Here is a 13,299-nt window from a genome sequence, read left to right on the forward strand (position 1 = left end):
CGCTTAGTCCCTTATATATTAATAATTCGAAATTTAAAGAATTAAAAATAAACGAGTTCATTATATATAATTATATTATTATATAATTTTAATCAGAGTAACCAACGAAAGCTATGACCATAGTACCATAATCTTTCAAACATAACAGTTTCAACAAAGATTAAAAACTACTCACAAATGTCTCAACAAATCCATCAAATAAAAACCACGTTCAAATTAAAAAAATACGTTCAGCCAGTGGCAACGCTGTTAGCTGTCAGCTGTCTAAACAGCTGTGTTGACGTTGTGTTTACAGCGGCACGTCGCGAATTTAGTTGAAAATGGAGAAGAGAAAATTGAGTTCAATTTTAGTAGCAATGGAGAATTCTTGTATTAATAAATTTACACAATTTAACTAGTGAAGTAAAGCGCACATATTTAACGCAACTAAAGTGAATGCGCCAACAAAAAGTTAATTTTATTTCTATAATTTGCTGCCAGTGGCGCTCAGCTGGGGTAATCTCGTTTGCTGCTTCAGTTCCTCTGCTTATGAAATCGACAAGCTAACAGAGAGTTGCGCTCAATATTATGTTATTATTGGGGAGATAGCTCCACACAACATGCTTGCTTGTATTTGAAGCGATAGCTATGTGGTTTTTGAAGACGTGCCGGCAAGGTTTGGCGCTTAGTCACATTTAGATTTTCTCCGCGAGCGGTTCTGACGGGAACGCGCTGATTGAAGTGTTGCTATATTAAATGTAGGTATATAACAGGTGCAATTGGAACGATACGAGCATTGCGCCAAACGTGATAAGTGATTTAGCGTTGGAGGGAAATTAATTGACACAACAATTAAATGAACTGTTATGACTTGACATAAACGTGGTCGTTATGAGCAATTATCATTGAACAATTAATTACAAATACGTACAAGCGTAAAAAGCGTGCGGCGAGAGTTACAAAGCACTCAACATAAATTCAGCAACAATCAACATCAAATACTAAAGTATTTATTAATATCTAAGGTAAGTCGCATATTCCTACATTTTGTATAAAAAATTAATACCAATTAATCAGTTTTTAGCTGGATGACATTTTTTAAGTGTACAAATGTACGCCTTCAAAATCATTGGCGCTGTCTGCACACTTTCACACCTCAGTCTAATATATTTAAGTTCATTTTTAAAAGTTTATTAAATAGCCATCCAAAAAGTCACCAAAAGCAATATTTGTTGTATAAACATACATATATACATACATATGCATGTAAGCATACGTAAAGGTGTATCTTCAAGGTATATAAACGTTGGTGGCCGCAGATACGAACACGCATTTAGGTAGTTGGAAAAAGAAAGTTTTTGGTGCGGCTTCTGCTTTGTTTCTATACAGCCACGCGCATGAATATGTATACTTTTATACATGTATGTATGTCTACCAAAATATTTTTCTGTCTTACGGCATTACTAACCCACAAGTTCGGCTTATCAGCTTAACTGCACGCTCACACACGCTGCTATTTCGTGGCGTGCTGCGCTTTTTAGCGGTTGGCATCTCGCCTTTGGCAGCTGTTTCTTAGGTTTATATAGGATAGTGTATATTCCACATTTTCAATAAAATCTGTGATTTGGCGCAAAACTTAAAGTAGCACGTTAAGTGTGTTTAAAATATAATTGAAATTCAAATAAAATTTTAAAAATTTATGAATAAAACTAACCACTTCCTGCCCACAACTAGTATTAGCTATGCTGGTTTGTCATATATTAGCATTTCTCACTTGGGCAACAAGCTATCAGTTTCTTATTAAGTTTCTAAACCTCATGCTGTGTTCTGTGCCCAACCGCTGCCAATGAACTCTAAGTATTTTCTCCGCTACACCTTTTTAAGCTATACTCTGGCTGCAAACTCTTTCTCCTACCTTCAATTTCCATGGCACTTTGCCAGTGATAGTCAGCATTAATTTGTTTATTAGCCATATTCGTGTTTGGCGATTGTTGTCTCATTGTTAGCATATTCACACACACACACCGCCGTATTCACATACGAGTGTTCGACCATATGTCATCGCGACTCAAATTTGCATTTTCTTTTGAACAACACTTTTGTACTCAGCAAATTGTACATCTTGTGCACACATACATACATACGTATGTATTTATACTCAGAAATAGTTACTTTGTTTTCCAACAGTTTTGAATTTTTCATGTTTCGAGTGAGCTGCCTTGGTTTTAACTTTCTTCTCTGGCTTATTAGTGTTTCTGTGTATGCTTTCTATGTAAATCTTGTTTTTATTTTAAAGTCTCTCTTTGGTTAATATGTATGTTTGACTGCATTTCAATCCAAAACACTCATTTTCAACACATATTGGTTTACAAACGCGTTTGTTTTTAAGGTCATCTAGTATTTTAATACCCTGAACAGTGTAAATTAGGTCTGTCACGATGTTGTAGCAAAGCAGGAAGTGACAAAGACCCTATAGAAGATATACATTAACACTTTCTATGAACGGCATGACGAGCTGCGTCGCCATATCCGTCCGTTTGTAAAAACGCGACCTAGCCCCTCAGTTTGGAGATACCAATCTTTTTTCTCTTTCCTCGCACAAAGCTGCTCACTTGTCGAACCACCGATAACGGATAAACGACAATCGGGTCTACGTAGGCGTAACTGACCCGGATTTTTACCCGGCCAAGGGGACGGTCGATTCGACAGAGTTCTACAACAACAACATCGACAAAAAATCACACATACCAATTATTAGATAGATAGATATATAGTAAAGATTGGGGTTGTGCACTGCGCCCTACCGTCTATTGTGCCCTCCTCTATATCACATATGGTCACCAAGGTACAGCATCTTAAACAATTTCAGGAGCCTGCTGGGCGCCACTGAGGTTATGTGATCCACGTAAATGGACTCTAGGGCCTTTATGGATGGTGCAATCCAGAAATGTGTCCTGGGCTTTCCTGTTCCATGTCGCAGAACCGCAGTTTGCGCAAGAAATTGTGTCCATATTAGACAAGTGCTTCCTGAGCCTACAGTGCCCTGTATAAAGCGCGACAAGGAGGCGAAATTTGTCTCATTAGAGGTTGATTATTTCCTCAATCTTGCGAGGTTGTACCCTCCTAAAAGCAGCTTGGCATGGCAAGTTCCTTCTGCCTGCTGCCAGTGCTGTTTTCTCCCCATTCACTCCGCCGTGCGAAACAGCTACTTCAGAGTGTGGGACGTCACTGCGATGCATAGTTCTGACCCTGCCATCCTGGACGCTGCCGCAGAGCGCGCTAGTTCGTCGGCCAGCTCATTGCCGGCTACCCCTTTATACACCGGCAACCAGATTAGGACATGGACGCCAATTGGACAATGGCCTATTAAAACGCCCACATATAGAAGCTAGCCTTACTGAGTGCAAAGAGATCACTAGACCGTCCAGAGCATTACGACTGTTTCCGACAGGACGTTATTAAAGCTCCCTTAATATCAAGGAAGGCCCCAACAGCGAATTCTTTAATCCTAATGGCTTCCTCAAGCCATGGCACGATAGTATGCATGGCAGTATCAACTGACCTACCTTTACAATACAATGATCCCTCGGAATTCGCCTCCTTATATACCAGACTATCAGTCTCTCCAGACTTTTTATTTGTGAAGGGTGTTACAGTTTCGGTGCAGCTGAAGTAAAGATTTTTTCTTGTTTTTGATTTTTCAAACACATCTCTGAAGCAGCCAGTTGAATCAAGAGCTTCCTGTGTGTCGAGATTCATGGTCAAGTCGTCACTGACCAACAGGTCAACGTAGGGAAACTAGTTTCGGTTTAATTGTACTTGGCATCTGGCACAATAACCTTTCATAATGCTACTGACCTACGAGTGGGCCATTACATATGTAAATACATATGTATATAGTTACAAAAGTTTCAACATTTTATGTTTTTTATCTTTTTGTTTGATTGGCATTATAAATATGTATATGTGACGCATCAACTTTGTAACATTTCGTAATACAGCTCTTCCGTACAAGGTGCAATGGAGGGCACGCGTGTGGTCCAAAAATAAAAAACCAGTTTGTAAAAAAAATATTTAAAATTTTTATATTTCAAATAAATCAAGCGTCATTAGCATTTTTCCAGCAAATATAAGAGTTTTTTTTACCGCCCAAAACATTGTGCCAAGGCTAAAGGGCCCTAAGCAAAGCCACCTTTTCCAAGTGTTAGGTTAATGTGCGTTCTTATGATGTATTTATCCAGTTACTAACATTATTGCTGCAAAGAGTCTCCAAGTTCGAAAGTACAAAAGCCAATCTCAGGTGTCGCTTTGTTATTTGTTGACTTTTCGGCGGTAGTGAATTACACCTGTTAGTTAGTTAGTTAGTTAGAGTGCAATTTAAGCAACCGTGAAGTCAACACTTAAAGTAAAAAATAAACATAATAAAACAGGAGAAGATTCTATTTGCCAAAGCCAACAAAAGGTGTGACAACTGAACAACTTTGTGCAACTATTTGTACAACTAGCGGCATTCCTACAGTTTTATGGCGTTACATTTTATTCGAGTGCTTTGAAATAACTTTATGACAAAAAGCTCCCTTGTGGAAATTTAAGGCTTGACTTTCAACGCATTTTGTTATGACTGGCATTTAACTGACAATAATAATTTATGCATATTTCCCATCTTCAGAATATTTGTCATTGCTGTGGACACACAGTTAGGGCAAGCAAGTGCTTTGCAGCGCGAACAGCACCGTTACGGCGTCGTTGACACGCTTACGCGCCTCAATTTCGCTAGTGAAGGTGCGCACACTCGGTACAAATGGATGTGTAAACAAGCATTTTAGCCAAGTATCGAGATAAGAAAGCGCTGTGGTTACAGTCTTTTTGAAGAGCACACGCATGCGCCGTTGAATTTTGCAAACAAAAGTGCGAAAATATTTGAAATGCTCTAGAGCAGCAGGCAATATTAGCTTTGAGATCATAATACCACGTGCCACAGCCAACCAAAAATGCGAAATTTGCAAAACAACAGCAAGAAAAATAAATAAGAAAGTTCGGGCCACTACCTGCCCGACCCTGAACCCAATTTTCGACTGCCAATACTGCTGCAATTTCACTTTCGATATTCGTACGAAGTTCATCAATCGTCAGTGGGTTATTGGCATAGACCATAGACTTGACGCCGTTGGCCCATAGACCACATCAAACCATAATTTTTTCGGGATGCAGTGTTGACTCATGGAGTACGTGTAGATTGCTGCCTGACCTATAACGCTTATTTTGCTTATTGACAAAGCCATTCAGTCAGAAATGAGCCTAATCGCTGAAGATGATTTTTCGATGAAAATCCGGATCATTTTCAAGTTATTGCTCAGCCCAATTCACGAAAATACGACGGTTCCGGTGGTCAAGTAGATCAATTTAATCTTGTAAGTATGTAGGTCAAGATCTTTTTGCAAAATTCGCCTCAACGACGTCACAGAGATGCCCAACGCTTGAGAACGCCGTTTGAGGTACTGATTTGGGTCTTCCTCAATTGATGCGCTAGCAGCAGCAAAATTCTCCACACTAAGGGCGCTTCTTTGTCTCACTAGAACTTGAACATTTGGACTGTGCTTGTGGATTCAAATTTTTCCACTAAACGCGCAATTGTTGTTCTGACCGGACGATTATGACGACCATAAAATGGACGTAGCGCTCTTAAAGTTGAGGCCACTGACTCCGAATTTCGGTAGTAAGTTTTAATAATTTCGTCTCGTTAGATTGTATATCTTTCCATGATGAAATGGCAAACCTTATTGAAGAGAAATGTCAAAAGAGCGAAAAAACTGTGGCGTGTTTGCTGTCTTTATCGGTCTACTTTTGTAATGTCCCTATTGAAAACCCCGTTAAATATAACCCTATATCTGTTTAAATTAGTTTTAGATAATACAAACAACAGTTAGGTGGTTAGGTGAACAAAACTATTATATTCTGTAGCAACATGTTGCAAGAGTATAAAAATTGTATGGAATGCAGCTGCAGTGACAATCTTTGGGTGGATATTTATTCGGGTGCGTTCCGTATATGCATACTCAAAGCTATTGCTCCTTTACTTCTTAAGAAGATGGTAATTTATCGGAAACACTATAGCATATACTAATCCAAATTAGATTCGTGTATGTAAAACTCGCTCATTTGATAAGACAACTTCACGAACGAAATTTGCCATGAATTGTTGTCCAAAGCAACGCTACAATTCCAGAGAAAATTGTTCAGATCGGGTCACTATACCATACAACTGTCATTTGTGAAGGGTATTTGGCTTCGGCGTAGGCAACGTTCACTTTTGTTCTTGTTTTCCAACTCACTTTTAATTGTGACATGCGTATTCGATAGTAGGCTCATTTTTGCGGATAATTAAACTTGCAAAGCTCCCGTTCCTTAAACGGGTTTGTCTATTTTTACAATATTTTTGTTTTGTTTTTTGTTATGCTAATTTGCTGTTTTCAATTTTTTTGTTAAAACCAGTTTGAACAGAACTAGGAAGTATTCTGCGCTAAAGATGTGCTGAAATCGATTTTATACCCTCTTTGAAAAAGTCACTGAATTGTCTTCGGTCATTTATAAAGTTAAGAATCCATGAAAATGCCTCTGTAAAATAGAAACTTGTAAGCACGCACTTCCAAATATGTCTCAAGCACGCTGCGTCATCCGATTGCCTGTCAAAGTCTGACATACAAATATGAATAAACCAAACAAATATAAGCGAATGCGATGGCAGCCGGCCGGCAAGCGGTTTATCATAGTTGAACTTTGATCTTCTGTCGTCATGCGACAGTTATCAGTAGAAGCAGTTTGTGGCGCTTATCACAATTTCTATGTTCTACTGAAGCATTGAAATGTCGCAAAATCTGACTTTGTTTTCTATTTTCTTTTCTTACAGCTCTTTCTTCCTTAAAACGAATTGAGTAGAACCAACCAAAATGCTGACCTGCTTTATTATTATATTCGTGATATTATTCTGCGGCTTTTATTTTGCCAAAACCTCCAAGGAGATGCCAAAGAACTGGTATGAGCTGAAAACGGAGCTGCGCTACCAATACATTGGCCTCGTAGGCCTGATACACGATTTCACATATCGATCACGCGATCGCGTTGGTGAGTTCTAATGTCAGTTAAGCATTTTATGTATTGTAGTTGAAGTAATTAAAACCTCGGTAAGTGCCAGTAAAGAAGAAGAATTAAAGTAATTGTTCGATATAGCATTCCTAAATGAGCTTAAATTAAGCTTGCATAATGTTAAATTTAGCTTTTATTGACTGTACATTAATTGAGCACAAATATTTTGCTTTTACTTTAGCGCTTTATAAGCAACCTGGACGTGTAGCGGTAATTACGGGTGGCAACCGTGGCATTGGACTTCGCATTGTGGAGAAACTACTGGCCTGTGATATAACGGTTATAATGGGTAAGTTCGTTTCCTTCTGATTACTGCTGCTGATTCAAATTGAGGTTGTTAAAATTAAAAGAAAATCCACGCTATTCAAATTATTCGTTCGAAAATGATAATGTTTTTAATAAATCTAAAAGCATGCCTATAAATATATTAATATAATCAAATATATTCAGTTTATATGGCAGCTATATGCTATAGTGATTCCAATGAACAATTTCTTCGAAGATTGCATCATTGCTTTATAAAGGGTTTTTCAATAGGACGCTACAAAAGTAGACCGACAGGGACAGCAAACGACGGCAAAGATATTATTTTCCGCTCTTTTCACATTTCTCTTCAGCAAGGTTTGCCATTTCATCATGGAAAGATATACGATCCAACAACGAGTCGAAATTATTAAATTTTACTACCGAAATTCGAAGTCAGTGGCTTCAACTTTCATATCGCTACAATTTATGGTCGTCAAGTTGAGCGTCTACAAAATGTTCGAATACACAGTGTTCCCGTGCCAGTGAGACAAAGAAGTGCCCGCAGTGTCGAGAATATTGCTGCTGCTACCGCATCGATTGAGGAAGACGCAAATCAGTTTCCCACACGTCGTTCTCAAGCGTTGGGCACATCTGTGACGTCGTTGTGGCGAATTAATCTGGCGAAAAGATCTTGACATACATATGTACATCCTTACAAGATCAAATTGACGCAAGAACTGAAGCCGCTTGACCACCAGATTTGTCGTACATTCGTGAATTGGACAGAGCAACAACTTGAAAAATTATCCGGATTTTTATCAAAAAACTATCTTCAGCGATGAGACTAATTTTTGACTGTATAGCTTCGTCAATAAGCAAAATATGCATTATTGGTCAGGCAGCAATCCACACGTTATCCATGCGGTGCGGTTTATGGACCGGCGGCGTCATTGGGCCGTACTTTTTCCGTGATGATCAAGACCGGCACGTTGCTGTGAGTGGGAATCACTACCGCTCAATGAAAACTGAATATTTGTGGCCCGAATTGGATGATATGAACTTGGACAATATGTGTTTCCAAAAGGACGGCGCCACAAGCCACACAGTGAATTCTCACAATCGATTTATTGAAAACCAAGTTTGGTGAACGTGTTATCTCACGAAATGATCCAGTCAATTGGCTGCCTCGGTCGTGCGATTTGACGCCGTTAGACTATTTCCTGTGGGACTACGTCAAGTCTATGGTCTATGCCAACAAGCCAGCGACGATTGATGAACTTCATACGAATATCGAACGTGAAATTGCAGCAGTATCGGCCGATTTAGGCTTGAAAACCGTCGAAGGTTAGGTTCAGCATCTGGACTTCTGCATGCGTGCCCGTGGTAGTCATGCAAAAGAATTCAAGTTCCATACATAATGGTAACGATTGTACTTTCACAGATATCACAGACTTTTGTAGCGTTCTTATTGAAAAACCCTATACAATAACCGATGCTTAATTTCGTGAAAATATCTCCTCAAATGAAAAAGTTTTTGAGTCCAATATCAAAATAAGAAATGAAAATATTTTGCTTTGATAAAAAAATCTCTCCAGTATACCTAAAACGACTACACACCTATATTATATGGGCATTGTAAGTGTACTAAGATTTCATTTGTACGTGAGTTAAATGTTAAACGATTGCATGCTTCACTCGCAGACCCCAAGTCCATAGCGCATGCGCGTTGTAAGCGTCCTTGCCGGCAAAGCTTCTTCGTTGACTTGCAGAACGACAATTCGTTGGCAACAAAAACTCATCACTCAATACCAACAGACAGTGTAGAATTTATTGCAGACGTGAACATATTTTTAATTAGCTGAGTCAGGCGACTAATATTGTTAAATTATAAAGCTTAAATTTCTTGTGCAAATGTGCGATTTACACAAACGTCTATAGTCTTAAAAGCTTCAACGGAAGTTGGTCACATTTTTTTCTTGATCGTTAACGTTATGAACGTTCGCTATGCCTAAAAGTATGCTTCAAACTTTCGTGCAATTTGTCTTCAACTCTTCGCATAGCATACATTTAGGCACGATTTTTAGTTTTAAAGCTCGTTTCTCATGTTGACCGTTTGCTCGTATTTCAGGTGTGCGTGAGCCAGCCAGCGCCGAAGCTGCGGTCACTTCCGTTGTCGACCTCACCTCAAGCGGCGGCGAACTGATATGTGAGCCACTTGACATCGGTGATCTCACATCCGTTAAGAAATTCGCTGAAAAGGTGAAGGCGCGCTTTAACAAAGTAGACTTGCTAATCAACAATGGTGAGTTTAAAATTCGCCTCTTTGTAAAATTATAAGGTAAACTAAAAATTCTACATCCAAAGCTGGCATCATGTTTGCGCCCTTCAAGCTGACCGCCGATGGCTTCGAATCGCATATCGCTACCAACTACTTGGGTCACTTCTTGCTTACACATCTACTGTTGCCCGAGCTAAAGGCCGCGGGCAAAGCGGGCAAAAACGCGCGCATTGTAAACATTTCGTCCTGCGTGAATTTGATTGGACGCATCAATTATAACGACATCAATGCCCTGTAAGTACAATCAACTGTGGCTCACCAGTTTTTTCGAAATTATTTGACACACTTTTCGTCCGCAGCAAAAATTATTATCCCGGCACTGCATACAGTCAATCGAAGTTGGCACAAATTCTCGCTACACGTCACCTGCAGACTCGCTTGAACGCGGAGACTGCGCATGTGCAGGTGAATGCCGTGCATCCGGGCATTGTGGACACCGATCTGTTCGAGCACAGCGCCACCACTTATGTGCCGTTCGTAAAGAAGCTTTTATTCAAAAATCCCGAACAGGGTTCACGCACCGTCGTCCTTGCCGCCATCGACCCCAAGTTGGAAGGCAAGGGTGGCACTTACTTGAGCAATGGTGGACTCGGCCAAATGCATAGCGATGCGAAGGATCCAGCCAAATGTGAGAAATTATTCAAGTTCTCGTGCGAATTGTTAAAAATCGAAGATTTTGGCAATGGAAAAATTTGATGCAAAGCAGCTAAGCAACGATATAGCCTATACGCCATCGTATTTTCCTTTTCCATCATAAAACACACATACTATACATTCTTTTCCAATATTTTTAAGCCACTACCAACATACCAGTTAAATCACTTTTGGATTTCGCAAGTTTTGTATTTTCTGTAGAATTATATACAGCACACACTATTTCCATCTAAATGGCAATAGCCTTCCGATTTCTCTTATTTATATTTTTATGAAGTAGTACTGATCCAAACACAAATAACATTTGTATTAATCTGTATTAGCCGTAGTAAAAAGCATTTATATGTGAGTGTATTTATGCTAATAGTTGAACTAAACCACAATTGTGTTTATTTACATCTGTGAATAAATTTATATTTTTATATGAAAAATAACCGTATATATTTTTAATTGTAGTTTTTATGACAATCTAATCAGCTGATATTGTTTTGACAGCTGTTAACTGCTTTCTATGAATTATTAATGTTCTGAAAGTCACGGGATTACAGATAAACAAGTTCGTGTTTTACCGTTGTGAATTCAGTTGATTCTATTGATGAATATCCAGCACAAATACAAACGATTCCTTACAAGAACTTTGATCGGAGTTTGCACAATTGCCTTGGACAACAACTCATTCAATTCCCACGACACCCGGTTCCCGGGTTTTATCCGGCAAAAGTCTGTTTTTTCGGAGATCTAAGCTCGTTTGGATCGGTGAGTTTTAGATTAAGTTTGCCATCACTGGAGCAACGCCTCAATTCCGCATAGTGACTGCAGCTGCTTACGCTTGCTTTATATCGGCTAGATGAAACGCGGAACTTCGCCCCAATTTTCCATGCAAAGCAGTTGTTTTAGCTAAAGGGCGATACCTTACGCTATGCCGATCCCTGTGATCCCCGAATAAGGGATCTCAATTTGGAGATTGGGCAAATGGTAAATCAACACAAGCGGACAAAATAGATATAGCACCTGAAGTCTTGCAACCTCTCCACCGGACAACTGTTAAGGCTTTGTCTAACCCGAAGAGACATGATTACCGAGTTGAAATTCAATTCAATGGTCATGCCTCTGCGGACCTGAAGAAATGCGCGAGCAATTTTAGCCGGTAAATTACACTGTACTCTTTGCTAGACAAAGCGCAAAATGTCAAAAGACTGCACACCATTTACTTTCACCGAAAGTTCAGAGTGTCATCAATAAAACAAAATCTTCCAAATCCTGATGGAATAAACATGCTAATGCTAAAACATCAAGGCTCGATGTCGCTAACCACTCTTCAAATACTCGATGTGTGGAAAATCTGAAGAGTGGCACCTATGAAACCTGGGAAACCCGCCAACAAAGAGGAGTCCGATAACTATTCTCTCCCCAGCAGTGAAGATACTTGAGGCCTTGTCCGACCCTCACGCACCACCTAAGTCTAGCAAACGCTTACCAAAAGTGCACAGCACCACCACAGCACTTAGCGTCAAGAAAGCCCAGATAGCTCATGGCCTCAACCAAAACCCCCTTCGAGAGGACGATCCTCGTAGCGTTGGACTTGTTAAAAGCTTTTGACACAGTCAACCACACAACGCTACTTGAAGATATCGAAAAATCTACGCTCCCTCAATGGTTGCAGAGGTGGACTCTGAACTACCTGAGCGGTCGCAATCATCCGCAACGTTCCGAAGTAAAAAGTCTAAATTGAGAAGAATTCAACAAGACTTCTTCAGGGTGGTGTCCTCTCCCCATTGCTGTTTAACTTCTACATCTCAAAACTCCCTCAACCACCAGAGGGAATTTCTATCCCCACGTACGCTGGTGATTGCACGATAATGACGTCAGGCAATGGAATCGATGGCTGAAAAGTATACGGCTATCTCTCCGACCTTCTCGCTTCCTCGCTGCACGGAACCTAACACTCTCCCCACTAAATCCACAGCAACCATATTCACTAACTGCACGAAGAATTACAGACGTGACCTTAATATTGCAGTCGATGGCGTTGAAATTCCGACCATCAGTAATCCTAAGATTACAAGGCAATCGACCGATCGGTCCTTAATTACGCCGCACCAATATGGTCGCTTGGATGCAGTGACACGCAGACGAGAAAGCTTCAGACATGTCAAAATACTGCACTCCGGACTATAACAGGTTGCCTTTTGATGTCTCCTATCTGCACAGTGAGGCCCGTATACTCCCAGTTAAGGAGCATAATGAACTGCTCTCAACGCAGTTTCTGCTGCGGTGTTTTCGTAGAAATCATCATAATTTTTTAAATTACTTCCAACACTTAATTTCATACTTTTCTCCACCTTCCTCCTCTTACGAACAAGTCCGGCACAAGTTCATAGAAAGGCATTTAACGGAAAGTAGAGTAGGGTACATGCAACACATGTTATTACAGCTGTGAATACTGTAACATACCTACATATTTTCGAACGCACTCAAAGCACTCGACGGACACATTAAAATGTCATAAATCAACGAGAAACAATAGATCTCAACTATAACGCCACACTATTTTGGCAACGAAGCGGACGGCAAAGAAAATATTTTGTGTATTAATAATGGGGATATTAGGCGAAAATAAACCAGAGCTGTCGTGGCGCGATTTCATCAATCAACAACGCTTTTGTTCAACAAAGTAACAGTTAAAATGCCCGCGAGCAGCGCGTCACACCATTTGACCATTTAACAGCGAATGAATCAGCATTGGCCGGCAAAGAGGAGCGGTACTAAATTTTGGATGATATTAATGATGCTCTTTACTTTATATTAATTAAAATATGCTTAAAACACCAGGAAGTGCCATTAGTTGTGTGCTAGTAACCTAACCTAACTAATCAACAAAGTAACAACTAAAGTCATATATATCTCATATAGTATTTTGTCGATACAAAAAGAGTAAT

General features: G+C 39.8%; 1 protein-coding gene across 1 annotated transcript; it reads left to right on the forward strand.

The window, feature by feature from the left end:
- Positions 1 to 302: 302 nt before the first annotated feature.
- LOC126755692 (dehydrogenase/reductase SDR family member on chromosome X) lies at positions 303 to 10,794 on the forward strand. Its single transcript, XM_050468440.1, has 6 exons — positions 303 to 1,004; positions 6,887 to 7,101; positions 7,304 to 7,411; positions 9,497 to 9,670; positions 9,733 to 9,940; positions 10,006 to 10,794. The coding sequence occupies exons 2-6, from the start codon at positions 6,927 to 6,929 to the stop codon at positions 10,400 to 10,402; spliced, it is 1,062 nt and encodes a 353-aa protein (XP_050324397.1). The 5' UTR covers positions 303 to 1,004; positions 6,887 to 6,926; the 3' UTR covers positions 10,403 to 10,794.
- The last annotated feature ends 2,505 nt before the right edge of the window (positions 10,795 to 13,299 follow it).

The sequence above is a fragment of the Bactrocera neohumeralis genome, chromosome 4, assembly GCF_024586455.1.
Source record: "Bactrocera neohumeralis isolate Rockhampton chromosome 4, APGP_CSIRO_Bneo_wtdbg2-racon-allhic-juicebox.fasta_v2, whole genome shotgun sequence".
NCBI classification, from domain to species: domain Eukaryota; kingdom Metazoa; phylum Arthropoda; class Insecta; order Diptera; family Tephritidae; genus Bactrocera; species Bactrocera neohumeralis.